This window comes from Erinaceus europaeus, chromosome 7 (genome assembly GCF_950295315.1).
Source record: "Erinaceus europaeus chromosome 7, mEriEur2.1, whole genome shotgun sequence".
NCBI classification, from domain to species: Eukaryota; Metazoa; Chordata; class Mammalia; order Eulipotyphla; family Erinaceidae; genus Erinaceus; species Erinaceus europaeus.
Genome location: NC_080168.1, coordinates 83,462,794 through 83,485,401, shown reverse-complemented (window position 1 = coordinate 83,485,401; position 22,608 = coordinate 83,462,794). Strand labels below are relative to the sequence as shown.

General features: G+C 34.8%; 1 protein-coding gene across 5 annotated transcripts in view; it reads left to right on the top strand.

Moving 5' to 3' along the window:
• The window catches only part of INTS6 (integrator complex subunit 6), a 112,644-nt gene that overhangs the window by 59,780 nt on the left and 30,256 nt on the right, over nucleotides 1–22,608 (top strand). For all 5 annotated transcript variants that reach the window (XR_009550766.1, XR_009550767.1, XR_009550765.1 and 2 more), the window contains 8 exons: nucleotides 5,179–5,304; nucleotides 6,913–7,067; nucleotides 11,658–11,810; nucleotides 11,936–12,068; nucleotides 13,290–13,384; nucleotides 17,495–17,605; nucleotides 18,644–18,859; nucleotides 21,079–21,205. Coding sequence is in view for 2 of the 5 variants with exons in the window: in XM_007521561.2 (XP_007521623.1) it covers nucleotides 5,179–5,304; nucleotides 6,913–7,067; nucleotides 11,658–11,810; nucleotides 11,936–12,068; nucleotides 13,290–13,384; nucleotides 17,495–17,605; nucleotides 18,644–18,859; nucleotides 21,079–21,205 (1,116 nt within the window). In the remaining 3 variants the exon portion in view is untranslated. The remainder of the gene's footprint in view (nucleotides 1–5,178; nucleotides 5,305–6,912; nucleotides 7,068–11,657; nucleotides 11,811–11,935; nucleotides 12,069–13,289; nucleotides 13,385–17,494; nucleotides 17,606–18,643; nucleotides 18,860–21,078; nucleotides 21,206–22,608) is intronic.

Here is a 22,608-nt window from a genome sequence, read left to right as displayed (position 1 = left end):
CTGTGCATGGATAATATTTTTCAGACAGTCCTAATTGTTTTTGTGGGTGTATACACATCTATATTCAGAAGATTTTAGTTTTTAGCTTTAAACTGAACCCACTTACTAAATTTTTTCATTACAGATCAAAAGAGGACTTAATATAAATATCTTTACATGGGACATTCTTTGTTATAAATTACTTAGTTTGAATTTACAATCATAAAGTTATAGTCCCATTTTCTGATGGTACATACAGTACCATTGTCTAAGTTCAAGAATCTTCAGAGTATGGAATGGAGTGGTATAGAGGGTCTGAAAAACCATGAGACATGTTGTAGTTAATACCCTTGCCTTTAGGCAGTAATGTACTAAAGTTATTTTGTTTATTCTTTGAAAGGAACATCTCCAGAGGAGAAGATTCCAAAGTCACCCTTGGTAATATCTTTCAAGGACCCATTTACCTTAGTTGGCCAAAAAATTAGGAAGCTTTCCCCAATTACCCATTATGAATCTCTCTTGATGTAGTTTAGTGGTTTATTTGCTATCAATAATAAAATGCTTAAATGCCACTCATCTTTTTCATATATCTGAATACACTATTTTATTTTGTATTTATTTTTATAATAATGTTCATTAAAGTAAATTGAGGATATTACACCAGAAAGGTAGAATAGGAAAAACAATACTCTTTTTCAAATATGCTAAAATTCCCGTGTATTTTTTAAAAAATTAATGATAACAACATGTATATTTATTATTCCTATAACAGAACAATTGATGTTCACTAAGGAAAAATTAGAAATTTGCCTGTTATTAAGATAATAGGCAAATATTTTGTTATTTTTTGTATACTTTAAAAATAGTTTTTTTTTGTCATTGTAAACATTTTTCTTTCACTATCATGTTAATGAATACCCATTTTATGCTAAATAGTTATCCATGATGCTGGGAAAACAATAGAACAATAAATAGCTGGACTGTTTGATGGATAAAGCTATGTAAAATGAATACATTGTATTTTTATTTTTACTATTTTATATTGCCACTAGGATTTTTGCTGGAGCTCAGTGTCTGTTCCCCACCCCTCTTCCGCCCTTGATAGCACAGAGAAAGTTAAGAGGGTGGCAGAAGTAGATGAGAGAGATACCTACAGCACTGATTCACTGTTGATGAAGCTTCCTCCTTGCAGGTTGGGACCAGGGGCTTGAACCTTGGTCCTTGAGCATGGGAGTAACGTGTGCTCAACCAGGCGTGCTACCACCCGACTCCTAAAATGAATAAATTTTAGAGAGTTCTAATTAATATGAAAACAAAATAGGGCAAGACTGTAAAGAGATATTTGAGACAGAAAAGGAGAAGTCTTCTGAGGAGGTAACATTTGAGTAGCAATCTGAATAATAAAGTAGAACATAAAAAGAATTAACTAGAGGAAGTAGTGAGGGAAGAGAGCACATTCTACTTATTTGGGAGTACATATAGTAAGGGAAGAAACACACTCTGTATATTTAATGAGAGTTACAGGAAGACTGAAAATTGTTGGAGTTTACATAGGGAGAATAGAGAATAGCAGGTGGGTTTAGAGAAGTTAGCAGAAGCCAAATATAGAATAGCCTTTTAGACCATAATGAACATTTTTTTTAATTCTCCGAAGTTTCTTTTAAGAGATAACATTTGATTTTCTGAAAAATAATTTCAGTTGCTAAGAAAGCAAGAAAACTACACTTTCTAGTTTAAATAAATTGAATTTGTAGTCTTGATAAGGACTGTTTATTTATAACTTATATAAGGTCTGTTTATTTTCAACCATTTTATTAGAGGAATAATCTACTACACAGTTACTGTTATACAAGTAAATCCTAGAAACTTTGTGTCTCAGTACAGTGCTGTCTATTCAGAGGTGAATTTAGACAATAAGAGAGATGACATAGAGTATAGACTTACATATAGCTGGCAGAATTTTTCATTTCTCTTTGACTTTCAGAAGAATTAACTGTCAAGTGAATCAAGTTTATTCACTTTTTTCTGCAATTTTCATAAAACATCTTTGTGAGTGATTTTATTTCATACTATGAAGATGGCTTATTAAACTTGTACTTTCATAATCAGTTAATTGATGGACATATGTTAAGGGAGTAGGAAGAATAAATACAATTAGATATTTAAAAACTGGTTTTTAATATCAACTTGGGGTTATGTTTAAATTTTACTAGGTAAAACATTTAAGCTTTTATAGTCTCCTAAATACTTTTTGTCTTAAAATGATCAGCTTTTTATGAATTATGTGTTTAATTCTTTTAAATTTCTAATTCTTTTAAACAAATTCTTTTAAATTTCTTTTAAATTTCTAATTCTTTTAAACAAATGTGACTTCCTGTAGCCATTTTAAAAAAAAATGTTGATTACAAATTAACATGATTTTCAGGAAACAAAATATCCAGATAAAAATTTCTAGTACCCTGTGAGAATTTTGAGTCATGGTTGTACTATTGTAATAAGTTTAATAAAATAGTTAACTTTTCTGTGCTTAAATTTTATTTGTAAAAATAGAGAAGGTAAAATGATTGTTGCCAGAACTAAGTCAATTAAACAAAATTTTATGGTAATATAAATAAGATGTAAGGTGAATAGAGCAGTGCAGATACTCAGTAATTGGTTGAGATTTTTTTTTCCTTTAAATTATAACTCACTATTGTATACAGGTAAGTTGTTATCTAATACTTGTTTTTCTAAGTTATGAGGATTTCAGTCATCACCATCTAGTGTTCTCTTTTCTGAATAGCCTTTATAAAAACATATGTTAAGTATGTTTAAATAACTAACAATGATTTATGATATCAAATATAATGCTGTAGTTATATTTGGAAATAGTTGAACTTGTAAAAGAGTAGAACTTCTCCATATTGAGATAATTGCAAGTAGTAGTCTATGATTCTGGGGTTGGCGGGGATAGGTTTAGGTCCTGGAAAATGATGTCAGAGGAAGACAAGGGGCTTGAACTGTTATGTGGAAAACTTTACATATACAAACTACTGTATTTTATGGTCGACTATAAACCATTAATCCCCTGATAAAGAAAAAAATAATGTTTTGTGATGTTTAACAAGAGATTGCTATTTTAAAATTAGCACATGTAATATTGGGTTTTTGGAAAACTCATGATATATTTTTCTATGCAAAAATGTATCATGAATTTTCCAACAACCCAATAGAAATATAGAAGTTGCATATATATAGTTAAAGTTTATAATAGTCACATTAAAGCAAAAACAATTTAATTCCAACAGTCTCTTTAAATCATTATGTATGATATGCTCCCATATGAAATTACTATCTCTTATATACCTGATTTTTAAGTTTTAAAATCAGGTATATATTTCACATACTGCTACACTTCTCAATTTGGACTAATCTTATTTCAGTAGGTGTATGTATCCTGTGACTAATCTTGGAACACTACAGGCCTAAATATATTTAGTAATAATTCCACTTTGAGAGATTTTTCACTAGCATTTTTTTTTTTCTTTTTAAAGATTCATTTATTCTTATGGGAGAAATCAGAGTACAGTGCTTACCATATTATGGTACTGGGGATTGAAACTGGGATCTCTGGCCTGACAGTTTTATGCTCTAATACTGAGCTATCCCCATAGTCCTAATCTAGTCCTTCCTATCTAGTCCTTTCTCCCCCCTCCATCTCTCTCTCTCTCTCTTTTTTCTCCCCCTTTCTTCCTAGTCTCTTGTTTGCTTGTTTTTTATTTTTTAAATATTTATTTTATTTATTCCCTTTTGTTGCCCTTGTTGTTTTATTGTTGTAGTTATTATTGTTGTTGTCGTTGTTGGATAGGACAGAGAGAAATGGAGAGAGGAGGGGAAGACAGAGAGGAGGAGAGAAAGATAGACACCTGCAGACCTGCTTCACTGCCGGTGAAGCGACTCCCCTGCAGATGGGGAGCCAGGGTTCGAACCGGGATCCTTATGCCGGTCCTTGTGCTTTGTGCCACCTGCGCTTAACCTGCTGCGCTACAGCCCGACTCCCCCCCTAGTCTTAATCTATTTTGTCAGCAATGCTAACCTAGCTTCTGATGGTATTGGTGTTTGAACCTGAAACCACTGGTGCCTCAGGCATGAAGGCCTTTCTGCATAGCTGCTATGCTATGTAACCCCTAGTATTTATTAATCCACTAGCATTTTAATGTTTCTGAACTAAAAATACTGTAAGTTAAAAAATATAAAGGAGGGGGCCAGGTGGTGGCACAGTGGATTAAGTGCACATGGTGCAAAGTCATGGGCCAGCGTAAGAATCCTGGTTCGAGCCCATGGCTCCCCACCTGCAGGGGGTTGCTTAACAAGTAGGTCTGCAGGTGTCTATCTTTCTCTCTCCCTCTCTTGTCTTCCTCATCTCTCTCAATTTCTCTCTATCCTATCCAACAACAACAACAGCAATGTGACAACAATAAATACAACAAGGGTAACAAAAATGGCCTCCAGGAGCAGTGGATTTGTAGTGCAGGCACCAAGCCCCGGCGATAACCCTGGAGGCAAAAAATATATATATAAAGGAATGGGGTCGGCAAGGGGACTTAGCAAAAGGCTACTAGGAAGGTTCTTCACTGTGTATAGGCACGGTGCCTGTTTTGCAAATTGAAGCCCAAGCTTCAATACCCAGCACTACATGTAATTCAGTTTTTATTTTCTCATAGAATAAATAGATCTTTTGTAAAACAGGAAAAATCTCTTAAGGTAATTTCTAGCTATGTAAGCCAAAAATTTAAGTGCCAGTAAAATATACAATATTGCCAATGAGGTCAGTTTAATAATTATTGAATATCTGCTGTGTATATTGCATAGCATTGACTTTAGTGATAATGCATTCACTAAGTAGGATTAGTGTTTTGGTTAGCTGTTGTGTATAACATTATAGGTATGCATGTGATTTTTTTTTTTTTTCCTTTGTGACCAAAATTTCTGTTCTCCTTATTCCTGTGGTTAGAAGAAAAAAAAAGTACATGTTTATAAAATGGAGTTGCTGGTTGATTGGAAATAACTTTTTTTTGTTGTTCATGCTTATGTAAGATGATGAAATAAGTCAAACGTTACCACTGATCTTTCTATAATCAATACTGTCAGATACCTCACTCTAGTTCTTACGAAAGGTAGGAGTTTAGCAACTAATTAGTTCACTCTTTTTTATCCCAGGTCGCTCATATTCAGTATGTTCTCCAAGAATGCTTAACCAGTGTCTAGAGTCATTGGTGCAGAAAGTGCAGAGTGGTGTGGTAATAAACTTTGAAAAAGCAGGACCAGATCCCTCCCCTGTAGAAGGTATTACTAGAACTTTTCTTACAGATATTCTAAACTTTACTCAACTTGACTGAAAATTATGACTGGTCTTAAGATTGACAAAACCAAATATATTAAGGTAAAAAATGATTATTGATAGAGAAGATTAAATATAAAAATAAGAAAAATAATAATGTTTCTGTAGCACTACCCCAAAACATTCACTACAGTCAGTTGGTGGTGCACCTGAGAAGTGAACCAGGTGTGGGGATTCAAACCACCAAGCTCCCTATCTGCAAAGGGAGTGGTGAAGCAGGTCTTTCTCTCTCTAACTTCCCCTTCCAACAATGAATGTCTGTATCCTGTAATTTTATAAGATCTATTTTAGTTATTTACAGATCAGGTGTCTGATTATTTCATTTTAGTATTATATTTCATTTAGTATTATAATGCTGCCTCTCTGTAATTCTGTATTCTCCTGCCATGTTTCTTAATTCACAAAACTATTATACATGGTGTTTATGTAAATTCCTTGGTTACTTTTTTCTTACATCACCAACTAGTTTGTGTGGTTAAAGAAAAACTGGAGCCAGTCTTTACTATGATGCTTGGTTGTTTTTATTCCAAACACCACCTTACTTTATTTAATATCCTATGGTACTAACCTAATTATATTAACCACAAGGAAAGAGGAGTTAAACTAAAACTAGTGTCTACTAGTGTCTACTTGTATCTGGGATAACTGCTGCATTGTATAGGATTGCCAGAAAAGTCATGATGTATTTCTTTTTTTTTTTTTTTATTGTTGTAGTTGTTGTTACTGATGTCCTCGTTGTTGGATAGGGAAGAGAGGAGGGGAAGACGGGGAGAGAAAGATAGACACCTGCAGACCTGCTTCACCACCTGTGAAGTGACTTCTCTGCAGGTGGGGAGCCAGGAGCTTGAACCTGGTTCTTTACGCTAGTCCTTACGTTTCGCGCCATGTGCTCTTAATCTACTGCACTACCGCCCGACTCCCTGTATTTATTTTTCTACGCAAAAATGCATCATGACTTTTCTGACCAAGAATTAGAATGTCACTAATGACACTAACAACCATTTATTTGTTGACTTATAGTTAATTGAAACTTGTGGATTTTATTCTCTAGTGAATTTTAATTTTGATAAAGACAAAGAACTTGAGAGAGAAGGGAAAGATAGAGAAGGAGGGAGAGATCCCTGTAGCACTGCTTCAATGATTGTGAAGCATGTCCCCTGCAGGTGGGGTTTGGTACCTTGAATCAGGGTTCTTGCGCACTGAATGTGTGTGCTCCCAGCCCCCTTAATTTTTTTTTTTAAATTGGATAGAGACATAAAATGAGAGGGATAGAGAAAGTGAGACACTTGCACCACTGCTACTCCACTCATGAAGCTTTCCACTTGTAGTACATAATCCTCAATTATGTATTATTAGTGCTCAACCAGCACCCCAGCTCTTCTAGTGAATTTAAATTTAATTCAAATATTAAGCAGGTATGAATGTTTTAGTGCTTAACAAAAATAGGAACATCTATAATTGAATATATTGGGACATTTTTATTAAGTAATAATAGATGTGATTTTAGTATACTTTTCCCTTTAATGACATATGCTTGATTTTTCTTCCTTTAGATGGACAGCCAGATATATCTAGGCCATTTGGATCACAGCCTTGGCATAGCTGTCACAAACTCATTTATGTCAGACCAAATCCTAAAACTGGGGTTCCTATTGGTCATTGGCCTGTTCCAGAATCATTTTGGCCAGATCAAAATTCTCCAACACTAGTAAGTATCAGAAAGATTGTTACTTTGTAGTAGTAACCATTTAACTCTCTTTAGACTAGTTTTATGAGAAATATATGTTTAGTGTGCTGATAAGCTGTTATCTGTGTTAGTATAGTTTATCATTAGGAATTAGTAGATATTTTATTTACTATATATGATGCTTTGCTGTGTCTTCATAATCACAGATTAATAAGAATTTCTTTTTAAATTTTACATTTCTTTATTACTGGATAGAGATAGAGAAATTGAGAGGGAAGATTGAAATAGAGGAGAGAGACACCTGCAGCACTGCTTTATCACTTGTGAAGCTTTCCCCATGCAGGTGGCAACCAGGGGCTTGCCTGTGTCTCTATGCACTGTAGTGTGTACCCTTAAGCAGGTGCACCGCCACCTAGCCCCTAATAAGAGTTTTTTTGAACTTTAAACATAATGTGGTAAGAGGATTTTTACCTAGGCCAGAACTTAGAATTTAATTGAAGACTTTGAAAATAATTCTAATAGTTTGCCATTAATCTTTTAGGACTTAGTTTTAGATATCCATGCTGTTTTACATGCTTTAGTTGCATTCACTTTTTTCAGTCAGATGGTTTAAGGTAGAAAAGATTGTCTGGTCTTAGATGAAGTATTTTTTTTAAGAATTGAGGCTTATTATATGATCATCCTTAATTATCAGTATTTACTGATAATTGAATCATCAAGTATTCTTGTAATACTAGGATAAATTGCACTTCAGAGATCATTCATCAGTCTTTAGTAATAATGCATTTGTTTGTGGAACAAACTAAAGCTTATTTGAAACCATTTAAACATATAAAATTGAGGATAAATATCACTTTCAGTCTAAAGTTTTATGAAGTGATAGTTCCTTTATTCACTAGGGTATTTTAATTGTATAGACAGAGAAACATTGAGAGAGAAAGGGATGATAGTTGGGGGAGAAAGACTCCTGCAGCACTGCTTCACTGTTTGTGGGGAACTGCTTCCCTCCAACCCCCCTGCTATTGGGACTAGGTACTTGAACCTGGGTTCTTGCACATTGTAGCATGTGCAATCAGTCAGGTGCTCTTTCTCTACTCATTTTCTTCTTAACTTATTGAACAGACAGCATATTTGTATGTAATGCTGACTTGTGGTTTTCCTGTTTACTTAATATCTGCAGGTATGCATGGTACATGTTAGTCTTAATAAAAAGAACCCAACACCAGTATCACCAATTAATATTAACATAATATTAATTAATATCCTGCAAATTACACTGTCAGTGCAAGCTATGGAGAATTTTGAAGTGTATGTAAGAATTCAGTGTGAAACCATAGGATGCAATATTCCAGAAAAAACTTGGGAAAAAGTATTTATAATGCATTTAGAGGAGTGAGAAGTAGCTGAGTATAGGTGCATCCTAGCATGTATATAGTGCATTGAAAATACTCTAAATAAAATTGTTCTTTACTTCAAGTAAAAAATTAATTTGAGTTTCTGTAAAGGTCAAAGTGTATTGAAGACATTTTTAACAGTGTTTTTAGGAAAACTTATTTTATGGTATTTTTGTGCAAAAATTAGAGGATATAAGTTAGGTAGACAGCTTATCTGAGAGGCTGTTACTTATTCATTTAAGAAATGTAAGAGTTTGAATTAAGATATGGAAGAAGGGCTGAAAAATAGCCCACTTGGCGAGTGAGTCAGCTTTGCCACTCACACAGCCCAAGTTTGAGCCAGATCCTCATCAAACTGGAAGAAACTTCAGTACTTTGATTGGGAGGTGTGGTGATGGTGTGTGTCAAAATTTATCATTTTATTTTAAATCAGTGTTTTAAATTTTTTTTTTTTTTTTTTTTTAATGAGAGACACAGAGAAAGATATACATAGAACCAGAGCACTGCTCAGTTCTATCTTATGGTGGTGCTGAGGGTTGAACTTGGGACTTTGGAGCATATGCTGTCTTCCTACCCCCCTCTCTCAAAATTTAACCTGGAACATTGAAGAACTTATAAGACAGAGATAATAATTCTTCTTCTTCTAGCGTTTGCCCTTCTTCTGTAGCCAGTCAACAGCGTCAGGTTGACCCTGATGTAAAGTTTCGAGACCTCCTTTGAATCTGGAGAAGTGGCAGTCGTTGACTATGTGGGTAATAGTCTGTCTGTAGCCGCAGGGGCAGTTCGGGTCGTCTCTGGCTCCCCAGTGATGGAACATAGCGGCGCACCGGCCATAGCCTGTTCGATAGCGATTGAGGAGGGTCCAATCATAACGTGCTAGGTCAAAGCCGGGTTGATGCTTGCAGGGGTCTGTGATGAGGTGTTTGTTCTTTACCTCAGCTGACTGCCAGCTCTGTTTCCAAGAGACTGGAGCAGAGAAGTTCAGTGTAGGCGTAGGGGACCAGATTGGGTGACGAGACGTCAAGCGTTGGACAGGGTGGGCGAAGATATCCGCGTATATTGGCAGGTCCGGTCGAGCGTAGACGTGGGAAATGAACTTAGATGATGCCACATCCTGACGAATATCTGGCGGGGCGATGTTGCTAAGAACTGGCAGCCATGGAACCGGGGTGGAACGGATGGTTCCAGAAATTATCCTCATGGAGGAATTTAATTTGGAATCAACCAAGTGGACATGGGGGCTACAGAACCATACTGGGGCACAGTATTCTGCAGTGGAATAGCATAATGCCAGAGAGGATGATCGTAGTGTGGAAGCACTCGCGCCCCATGAGGAGCTGGCCAGTCTTGCAATGATGTTATTCCTCACGCCCTCCTTTGCTGAAGTTTTTATGAGATGTTTGTGAAATGACAGAGTGCGATCGAGAGTAACGCCAAGATGGACTGGCTGGGCTTCATGCCGGATTCTCGTATCGCCAAGCTGCACATTAAGCTCACACGAGGCCGAGGCATGGATAATAATGGAAATAATGGAAATAATGATAATAATGGAATAAATAATAATGGAAAAGAATAACAGAACTTAGTAACTAAAGGGGGAAAATAAATAATTGTAAAGTATTAATGTTGAAATTAAATGTAGTATATTAGAGCATGGTTCTGAATTTGAAACAGGGATCTCCTACTTATTAAGTATGTGCCGTTGGTTAATTGTTTTTTCTAACCTCTGACTTTCCATCAGATATTTAAGTCTCATAGGGTAGCTTTAGGGATTAAATGAAATAACAAATTAAGGATTTTCTAAATAATTCTCTTTCAACTTTTCTTTTGGGGGTCTCAGTATTTTAATAAAAAAAATTAAGTTATATGTGTAAATTCATTAACTATATGCCTGCACAGAAACACAAGATGAACAACACATAGTGCTTTCTTTCTTGACGTATCATTTCATAGTAGGGCCAGATGCATAGATGTGATAGTGTGATAGTGTAAAGTGTGCTAACTGCAGTAAAAGGGAAGAACAGAGTCCATAGGCAGTTTCGATTTCAAAACCTTTTTTTATTGGCGACTTTTATTTATTTATTTATTTAAATATTGTTTATTCATGAAGAAGATAGTAGAGAGAAAGAACCAGACATCACTCTGATACATGTGCTGCTGGGGATTGGACTCAACCTCAAGCTTGAGAGTCTTATGCTTTATCTACTGTGCTACCTCCTGGACCACTAGGTTTTAAAACTTTTATTTGCAATATGCAAGGGAGAAAGCTAAGCATCAGAGGTAACCTGAAACATAGGGACATGCAAGATGATCTTTTTGGGTGACTGCCAGGTTATTTGATGAGAATGGCAGGGTCTACTGGGAGTGGTGATTGAGAGGCGTATAGGGACAGATCATTAAGGATCTTTGTGTTTCAAGCATGATGTCCCAAGTTCAGTCTCTGGCAGCTTATACCAGAGTGATGTCCGAATCTCTTCTCTGTTCCCTGAATCTCTCTCAGTAATAAATGAAATCTTTTAAAAGAAATTAAAGGAGGGGGCCTGGTGGTAACATAGTGATTAAGTGCCTATGTTGCGAAGAGCAAGGACTTGCAAGGATCCAGGTTCAAGCCCTTGGATCCCCCTGCAGTGGGGTGCCACTTCACAATCGGTGTAGCAGGCCTATAGGTGTTTGTCTTTCCCCCTCTCTGTCTTCCCCATCTCTCTCTGTACTATCTAACAACAACAATAAGAATAATAACAACAACAATAAGAGTAACAAAATGGGGGAAATGGCCTCCAGGAACAGTGGATTTATAGTGCAGGCACTGAGCCCCAGCGATAACCCTGGAGACAAACAAATTAAAGGAGGTTCAAGTTAGGTTCCATAGGCAGTTGAGTACCTAAGAGCAATGAGAAATCTGATGCCACAGCAATAGTTTGGGGACCCACCACTTTGTGATAGTATCAGAGGCTAATAAAAGTCCTCTATGAAAATTCAGATGATTTTTTTCATATTTTCTTCACTATCCTTCAATTGGTGATGGCTAAGAAGGTGTAAATTATTACATTATGTATTATATTGTAAAGTATTTTTCAGATTATTAGTAATAACATTAATAAATTAAACTCTTATTAGGAAAATTAAGGAATTGAGTAGCTTTTGCTAGTGAGGAAACTAGCATTGCATTTGTTTCTGGCATCTTGTGTGGCTATTAATTTGTAACTTTCCCCTCTAGCCACCTCGAACTTCTCATCCTGTAGTGAAGTTTTCCTGTACAGACTGTGAACCAATGGTGATTGACAAATTGCCTTTTGACAAATATGAATTGGAGCCATCACCACTGACTCAATTTATCTTGGAAAGGAAATCTCCTCAAACATGTTGGCAGGTAAGCAGAGCATGATTTAAAATTTTAAGTGGAATGATTCTTAATAAGATAATTTGAATAATTAGTTTACTTAATATTTTGTAAAAGTTATTAAATACAAAGTTTTAACCACTCCCTCTTAACAGGTATATGTGAGCAATAGTGCAAAATACAATGAACTTGGCTATCCCTTTGGTTACTTGAAAGCCAGTACAGCATTGAACTGTGTCAACTTATTTGTGATGCCTTATAATTACCCAGTCCTCCTTCCCCTTTTAGGTAAGTCAGTTTTTACCACATTCTCTGTGGCTCAGAATACATTTATTCTATAAAGAAACTTTGGGAACATCTCTTGGTAATAATTTCTTCACTTCTGGAAATAAATTCTTTTAATATTCAAATACTGAATCTATCTGAGGTTTTATATCAACCTACTCATTTGTGGAAAACAGGAAGTGTTAAAATATCTTTGATTCCACAACCTAATGCAGATATAATATAGAATTTTATGTGACGTACTCTAGTTTCCCTGAAAGTTAGATTTATTACATAGCTTCAGTAATGTAGGCTTTGCATTTGATAAACATTTTGTAGAAAGATACTTATGAGATCTAAATACATTTTCTAGGAATTTGTTACACATCTTTCTCACTTAAAGACTTATTTATTCAGGATGAGAGAGAGAATCAGTATCTCTGGCTTAGCATAGTCAAGGCTTGAACTCTGGACTTCATGCTTGAGAGAGAGTCCACTGTGCCACTTCCTGAGCAACAAATCTTTTTTTGTCAGAGCACTGCTCAGCTCTGGCTTATAAGTGGTAATGGGGATTGAATCTTGGATTTTGGTGCCTCTGGCAAGTCTCTGTATAACTACTGTGCTATCTCCCCAGCCCATTTACACATTTTTTTGGGGAAACATTCACTAAATGAATGAATTTGTTCTACAGTAATGTGATAAAAACCTAAAGATGATTTATAGGCATTATCTGACTATACTTTTTTGATCAAAGAAATTATAGCTGGGCTGGCAAAAGAGCTCACTTGGATAGTGTGCTGATTGCCTTGTTGTGTGGCCCAAGTTCTTGCCAGGCCTTGCCACACTAAAAGATTTAGTGCTGTGATTTATTTCTCTCTCTTTGTCTCTGGAGGTGGGGATAAAATGTCAGTTGGTATATTTTATAGAAAACACTGTGTATACTTTGCTTCTGTTCTCAGTCTGTTTCATGTCTAGTTCTATTTAGAACATAGCTTTTCTTTGTGTGATTTGATCCTACATTTATTACTACATGTAGTTTCAGATTATAAATGCATCCTTATAATTTAAAAAATAGTATTATTAAAAAACAAACTAGAACTAAAATTATACTACTTTTTAAAAGATATTTGATTTTACTCTTGACTAATAAAAAAGCAGACATTAAAAGTGAAATTTATTTGACTTGATGTTTTTGTGTGTGAAAACAATGAGTATTGACAATTTTGTTCCATTAAACATTTATAGATGACTTGTTTAAAGTACATAAAGCAAAACCAACACTGAAATGGAGACAGTCATTCGAAAGTTATTTGAAGACAATGCCACCTTACTATCTTGGGGTAAGAATGTTATTAAAAATAGATCTTGTTAAAAGATGTATATTACACTTACAGTTTATTGATGGTATTACAAACTTTTTACTAATTGCTGTTAGAGATTAAATATCATGTAAATTGTGCTTAGTAATGGCCATTATAGAGTCTGTGTAAATGTAATATTTATTTGCAGAATAATGATATTGAGATATATATGTATACATAGGAATATACATATGTATGTGTGTATAGTACATACCTAACACCAAATGCATACAGGCCTGCATTATGTGTATTAACCTCATTTAGTTTTGTACAGTAATTCTATGAGGTAGAAGTAATTATTGTTTCTTTTTCACAGATAAGGAGACCTAGGCACTAAAAGGCGAATTTGTCCAAGAATCCATAACTAATATATAGAGACTACATAGCTAATAGGGAATTCAGTCCCAACAAAGAGACTTTTAATCCCAATTATCCTTTTAAGTTTCAGTTTCACAGCTTTTTTCTCTTTAAAAGTACAAAATATTTTCTGCTGCATTTTCCCCACAACTTCAGAACATTATTTTATTTCAGTGTTATGAGGGTCTCCTACATGCATGATATCACTACTTCTAGCCTGACCTTTTCATCCTTTTTATTTCAGATAGAGAGGAAGAGATACCACTGCCCCAGAGTTTTCGCCAGAGCCATCATACTTTTATTTTTTAGAGCCAGAGATTTCTGATTACTTAAAACCTAGTGTGCTACAGTGAATAAGACCAACAGTGTATATATTACTAAGTACATTATTTTATTAAAAGCAGCTTCTTAAGCAAAACAAACCATTTTCAAAGATTACTATTTTTAATGAGGGAATATTAGAGCATTTGATTTCTAAGTTATTCCTAATAAGAATTTTAACTCACCCAATAGTATTAGAATCTCTTTTTCCCCTCACATCCTTCCCAGCATTCATCTCCTGAATTGATATATCCTTTCATGATAATTTCCTGAGCTTTGAAAGTCTATTTTCACGTAAAGATTATAAACTGCTTTGTATCTAGAATTATAAGAGTGTGAGAAGAGACAGTTTGACTATTAGCTGGTAAATATGTTAACTTTCATAGCAAACAGGAGAACTTAATCAAAACTATGCAGATAATTAACTGTCAGAGCTGGGATTTGATTCCAGTTTGAAACCAGTGCTCATATAGTTTATAACACATCAATGAAGGATTATTGTCCTTTTTCTAGATTCCTCCCATTAATATGTTAGAAATACCTAGTTTTGGGCTGAGGAGATAGCATTATGGTTATGCTATCTTGACTGAGGTTCTGAGGTTCCAAGTTCAGTCCCCGGCACACCATAAACCAGAGCTGATCAGTGATTATGTCTTTGTGTTGATCTTTTTTTCTCTATATCTTTCTCATTAAAATAAATAAAATATCAAAAAGCCTCTAGTGATATTTCATATTTCACAATGATTTTTCAATTTCTCTCTCCTTATGGTTAAAATTATTTCACCACATTACACTATTTTTGCCTCATATTGTACATCTTTGTTTGACTTTTTCCCATCATAGTAGTAATGATTAATACCTACTGAATTTCTGTGTGCTAGGTGCTTTTATAAGTATTTTACATGCATTAAAACAATTAATCATGAAAATCTTATACAGCAGATGCTATTATTATTTTTTTAAAATATTTTTTATTACTTATTTATTCATTCCCTTTTGTTGCCCTTGCTGTTTTATTGTTGTAGTCATCATTGATGTCGTTGTTGGATAGGACAGAGAGAAATGGAGAGAGAAGGGGAAGACAGAAAGGGGGAGAGAAAGACACCTGCAGACCTGCTTCACAGCTTGTGAAACGACTCCCCTGCAGGTGGGGAGCTGGGGGCTTGAACCGGGATTCTTACACCGGTCCTTGTGCTTTGCGCCACCTGCGCTTAACCTGCTGCGCTACAGCCCTACTCCCTGCTATTATTATTTTACAAACAGTAAGCTAAGACCCTGTGTCACAAAACTTCAGTCAGTGGTTGAGCTACAGCCTACCCTAGGTCAACATCTTTTATTTTTCTATTTACTATCCACATTTTGTCAGATATACTTCTGCAATGTGTCTCCTGCTCATATATTTATCTTAGTGATTTGACATTTACAGTATTATAAAGATTTTAGGAACAAGTTTATACAATATTATGTGTATACAACTCTCCATACCACCACTTAAGTTCTTTTGCCATCATACTCATTGAACATTTGACTTACACTCCCACCATTCTCTGAGTCAGCTTGGTTATTATTACAAGTTCATTTTTTTAGGTATCTATACTCCACATAAGTGAAATCATTAGTATTGTTCTCATTCTTTCTCTCTCTCTCCCCCTCACCCCTCCCTGCCTCCCTGCCTTGCCCCCACGTTACCACTCCCTGTACAAGAACTACTGAGGAAATACTGACTCTACAAGATTTTTCACAGGATACAGTTTTATATCACCCCATGATAGGTGTCAGCACACCTCACCCATCACCAAGTTGTCATATCTCTCCCTCTTAGGGCACTGGGCCCACGGCTCTATCATATTTCCCCTTTTAAGTCCTTAGATCTGATAAAATAGACCAGGGTTTTAATGTTTCTTCCTCTATTCCTTTTGCTTTTGTTTCTTCAGTCCCATCTAGTGAGATCTGGTATTCATTCTTGTGCTTATTTCATTTAGCATGATTCTCTTCAGTTCTATCCATGCTGTAGTAATAGAGATCTTATCTTTTCATACAGCTGAATAATAAGTAATCCATTGTGATCTGTCATTGGACATTTGGGTTCTTTCCATATTTTGGCTATTATTAAGTAGTGCTACTATGTTCATCTAGGTATACACAGATTTCTTTCTATAGATGCTTTTGTGTTAGTTTGGATAGATAACTTGGAGGAATTGCCAGATTGTATGGCAGGTATATTTTCAACATTCTTAGGAATCTCCAGACTGTTTTCAGACTGGACCAACCATTATTCTCACCCAACAGTATTAGAATCCTTTTTCCCACACATCCTTCCTGGCACTCATTTGTCTCTTGAATGTATGACATTTTCATAGGTGTGAGATGGTATCCCATTGTTTTGATTTGCATCTCTAATTAGTAACTAAGCATCATTTCATATGTCTTTTGGCCATTGAAATCTCTTCAGTGATGAGTGTTCATATCCTTTCTCAGTTTTTAATAGAAATTTACTTGTTTAATTTTTGTTTCATTTTGTTTGGTTTTTCTTTCTAAGTTTTGTGGGCTATCTTACTTGAACTCTGATTCTGTAGTGCCTTTATATTTCAGCCTGAATAACTCCTTTCAAGAAATGCTAACGGGGTTATTCAGGTTTATTACTGGTAATGAATTCCTTCATCTTTTGTCTATCTGGAAATACCTTTAATACCTACTCCTCCTTTTCCTCTTTTTTCTTCTTTCCTCTTTCTTTTTATTCTTTTTATACTTACAATAAAGATAGATCACAATAGTGAAACTACCCTTAGTGCTGTGGCATTCCCATGTGATGCCAGGACTCAAACCCAGGTAGCATGCATAGTAAAGCACACACCCTACCAGGTGAGCTAACTACTCTCTGTCCCTCTTTTTAGGTCTTTAAATATGTTATACTTCTGCTTTTTGGCGTCCATAATATCTCACGAGAAATCAGCTATTAAATTTTTATTTAATTCCTTCTCGCTGCTCAGGTTCTTTCTGTTTTTACAGTCTAAAGTGTATCTTGGTATGGGACTTTGAGAAAATTCTAGTTGGATTTCACTAACTTTCTTAATGTGTGGATTCATCAAATTTTAGAAATTTAGGCTAGTCAGTTCTTTCTTAATAAAATTAAAAAAAGACACAATTGTTTTGTGAGAGACCAGAGGACCACTCCACTCCATACAGTGTGCTAGGGATTAAGTCCAGCACTTTATACTTGCAGGGGATGCCTTCTAGCCATTCAGCCACCTCCCTGGCCATAGTCATTAAATTTATGAAAATGCACTTATTTCCCCTCTCAGTTCTCCTTCTGTAACTCTTATGAAATATAATTTGTCTTATTTCATAATGTCCCATAGATTTCTCGGGTTATACTCATTTTATTCATTATATTTTCTTCTTTTTCTATAGCCTTTGAAGAAAGCTGTCAGAATGATGGGAGCACCTAACCTAATAGCAGACAGTATGGAATATGGACTTAGTTACAGTGTCATTTCATACCTCAAAAAACTGAGTCAACAGGTATGTTAAGCAATACAGTAGGGTGGTGTATTGCACCAAAGTAAAAGATGGGTTGGGGGAGGGTTCAGGTCCTGGGACATGATGGCAGAGGAGGACCTAGTGGGGGGGTGTATTATTATGTGGAAATGTTACACATGTAAAAAATTTGTATTTTGCTGTTGACTGTAAACCATTAATCTCCCAATAAAGAAATTAAAAAAAAAAGAGAGAGAAAAGAAGTAGAGTAGGGTATTAAGCATTTGGAATAATCTTATCTAAGGTGGTTGATAGGTCAGATTTAGTTTTTGATGGTTCTGATGGAATTTCATTATATTAACATTACATTTTAAAAACCCATGATTTGATATAATAACACTGCTTTTATGCTAAGTTTTGAAGTGTTAATCTCTAGTAATAATTTATGTATTCTAAACTTCTTGTATGTGAATATATTCTCTATAATTTTGGGGGGGGAAAGATATGCTACAGAGCTAATATCAATTTCTTTTGCTCTATTAAAAATATTTTTTATGTTTTTACTATTTTTTTTATGGTGCTAGAGATGAAACCCATTGTCTCTTGCATGCTTTTTACTACTGAGTCACCTCCCTGGCCCAATTTTCTTTTATTTTTAAAATGAGACAGACAGGGAGAGCAAACAGTACCATTTTGCCATATATTGGATTACTTTTTGGTACCAGATATTGAACCCAAAGACTCATGCAGTAAAGGAGGGTGCTTTGCTTCTGAACCACCTCCTTGTCTCTCTTTTTTTTTTTTTTTTAATTTTTAAACTTACAGTTTCTTTTCTTCTAGAGTGTCTTGAACAAGTAATTTGTAAAAGAAAAAAAAGAAACACTAAGTGTAATCACTTAGGAACATAAATAATATTGATAAAGGAGTCAACCAGTATATAGTTTGACTGCCAAGTAATTAAAATAAACCATGTTATTTGTGATTAATTTCATGTCTGCTTTTTTAAAGCAAACATTTAATTTATGAAATACCAAAACTATTAATATTTACTAGGTTAGCTTATATTTAATTTTACTTTTTCAGGCCAAAATAGAATCTGATCGAGTCATTGGATCTGTAGGTAAAAAAGTGGTACAGGAAACTGGAATTAAAGTCCGAAGTCGGTCACATGGTTTATCGATGGCATACAGGAAAGATTTTCAGCAGCTGCTCCAGGGAATTACAGAGGATGTCCCTCATAGACTGCTAGACCTTAATATGAAAGAATATACTGGATTCCAAGTTGCTTTGCTCAATAAGGTAATAGTTGAATGAGTTTAGTACTGCTATAGTTATATTATTAAGTAATTTTGTTTTTCCAAACTTTAAGAAATACTGTACCTCTGTAGAGTAATAATTGTATAGTCATTGGATTTTAGAGTTAAATACATTTTGTGCATGACAAATGACTGATAGGGTAAACCGATAAAGAGTAAACCAAATCTGTTCATTTTACAAATAAGAAAACAGAGACTTAGAGATTACTTGACAGAGTTCACTAAGTTTGGCACTTCCTGAATATTCACTACTTAAAAGGGATTCTTCCTAGGAATTTTCTGTCCCCTCCCCTCCTTTTTTTTGTAGAAACAGGCTGATCTTAAAATTTATATGGAAATGTTAAGGTTGCAGAAGAGCTAAAACAATTTTAGAAAAGAATTATCTTTGCAGACATTTATTTATTTAACCAGAGTACTACTCAGATGTGGCTTATGGTGATTGTGGGCATTGAACCTGGGATATCAGAACCTTATGCATGAAAATATTTTTGCATAACCATTATGCTACCTCCTCAATCTGTGTTATCTAATTTTAAAAGTTACTGCAAAGCTACAGTAAGCAACACATTATTTTGTTGTTGTAAGGATAAAACAGATTAATGGAACAGAATACAGTTTATAACAAAAGTGCTGGAACAGTTGGATATCCATATTTAAAATAATTAATTTGACCTTCTGTTAATTGAAGTTACCATGGTTTTAAATGTATGAACTAAAACTATGAATTTCTTGGAGAAAATCTTTATTATGATGTTGGGTCAAGTGTCACCAAATATTTTTCAAATATAATCACAGGGAAAACCTGATATGTTGAACTTTTTAAAAAATTTTATTTATTTAATGAAAGATATACACAGAGGAGGATCCTCGAGAGAGACCGACTGCCCATACAACTGATCAACTGGCTTATGATGGTGCTGGGGATTGAATTTAGGACCTCAGCATCAGGCATGGAAATCTTTTGCATAACCATTAAGCTGTCTCCTCTGCCCTGATAAATTGAACTTTATTAAAAGGAAATCTTTGTCTTCAGAAGAAACCTCAAAACAGTGAACAAACAAGCTGTGGTCAGGTAGAATAGATTTTGATACAACATATATATATAAAGAACTCATACAACTCAGTAATAAGACAATATTCCAGTTTTGAAAAAATGATGAAATATGTGAAGCTACTTTACCTAATAAGATATATAATATCAGATTGGCCATGAAAAGATGCTCAACTTTATTTGCTGTTAGGGAAATGAAAATTGAAAGCAGAATGAGATCTTCACACCAACTACAATGGCTAGCATTTAAAAGCCTGAAAAAGATCAAGTATTGTTAAGGATATAGAGTAATTAAAACTCTGTTATATTTCTGATGGAAAAGAAGGTAGTTAATATGCATTTGCAACAACTCTGCTGCTATAGGTACCTATCCAAAATTAAAGATAGGTTCTTAATGTGATATGTATGCAAATGTTTATAGCAGAAATGTTCAAAATAGTAAAAATAAATAAAAGAATCCAAGTGTTCACCAGCTGGCAAAGGATGTAATAGATCTATATAATAGTATACTACTTACTCTTCAGTGAAATGAGCACACTGCTGATATGTACATCAGAAACACTATACTAAGCAAAAGAGAAAAAGCCTAATGACAAAGATTAATAGTACAAGTTCCCATTTATAAATTAAAATGTAGAGAAGAGAGAGAAAGAAGATCAGTGATTACCAGGACATAGGAATAGGGATTAATTGGCACAAGAGAATTTCTGAAATGGTACCAGTGCTCTAAAACTGCACTGTGGTGAGTTTCACAGCTCTGAATTTACTGAGCCATCATATGTATCAAAAATGGGAACTTTTGTTATATGTAAATTAAACATCCAAATTATTTTTAAAAAGCCCTTTAGTCTTTAAAATTTGGAGATTTGTGGGCTGGGAAGATAGCATAATGGTTATGCCAAAGACTTTTCATGCCTGAAGGCTCCCAGGTTCCAGGTTTATTCCCCAGCACCACCATAAGCCACAGCTGTACAGTGCTCTGATTTCTCTGTATCTCTCTCCCCGCCTCCTTCTCTCCATTAAGATTACCTCGTGTTTTAAGCTAATACCTTATACATCTTATTTTTAAATCTGTGCTGTAAGCTAGAACTTTTACTCTTTTTTTATTTCTGTCTTTGAAGATAAAATTGTTTTTGAATGTATTTTAATAGGATTTAAAGCCACAGACATTTAGAAATGCATATGATATACCAAGACGGAATCTTTTGGATCACTTAACAAGAATGAGATCTAACCTTTTGAAGAGTACTCGTAGATTTCTTAAAGGACAGGATGAAGGTTAGATTATGATTTCAATGTTGTTATTTTTCTGCAATTTTTATACTGAAAAATGATTATAATGTGATTATAATATAAATTTTAAAGAATTATTAATAATTTATATTCTAATTTTAAATTCAAACAAGTGAAGTACAAAAGTAAGTCATATGATTGTGTACATTTCTTTTTATTATCATTACTTCCGCAAACTAATCTACAGGCAACAACCTTTGTTAATAATTTATTGTTTGTTTGTTTGTTTTCCTTCTGTCTTTACACATTCACAAAGATAGAAACATGAAGGCCAGGCGCTGTTGCACTGGGTTAAGCACACATAGTACAAAGTGTAGTAACCTGCATGAGTATCCTGGTTCTAGTCCCTGCCTCCCCCTTTGCAGGGGGAGTGGCTTCACAAGCAGTGAAGCAGGTCTGCAGGTGTCTATCTTTCTCTCTCCCTCTCTATCTTCCCCTCCTTTCTCAGTTTCTCTCTGTCCTATCCAGCAAGAACAATAGCAACAACAAAAAATGGGAAAAATGGCCACCAGGAGCAGAGGATTAATAGTGTAGCTATTGCCCTGGATGCATACAAACAAAACATACATATACATACCTAAAATAATTTTCTTTTTCGGTGGCCAATACATGTCATTCTGGTATTTCCTTGGCAACGAATCAAGTCAGATGAGAATTTAATCTTTAGCTTTTTTTTTTTTTTTTTAACTAAAGCATTGCTTAGCTCTGGTTTATGATGGTTTGGGGGACTGAACCTAGGATTTTGGAGCCTCAGGCATGAGAGTCTCTATGCATAACCATTATGCTATCTACTCCAGCCTCATTTGCCATTTCTGTAAACATTCCAACTATAGCTTTCTATAAAAAGTATAATCTATTCTGGTTTTCCTTTTTTTTTTTTTTTGTAAATTGTGTTATAATTTGATTTCTTTGGAATAGTGTGGAAAAAACCTTTCTTTTTATGGTAAGGTTACATACATTGTTCTGTGTACTGAAATTTGCCACAGGGAGTTGGGTGGTAGTGCAGCGGGTTAAGCGCAGGTAGCGCAAAGCCCAAGGACCGGCGTTAAGTATCCCGGTTTGAGCCCCCGACTCCCCACCTGCAGGGGAGTCGCTTCACAAGCTGTGAAGCAGGTCTGCAGGTGTCTATCTTTCTCTCCCCCTCTCTGTCTTCCCTTTGTCCCTCCATTTCTCTCTGTCCTATCCAACAATGGCATCAATAATAACAATAAAAATAAATAAATACTTATATATAAAAAGAAATTTGCCACAATTTTGTTCAGAAAATAAAATTAGTTTTTAAATTTTTATTTTAAAATTTTCAAATGTTTTATATCACACTATTCATAATAGCAAACTAATTTAGAATATGTGACTAGAGAAGATTGCTTAGAATAGCACCAGGTAGC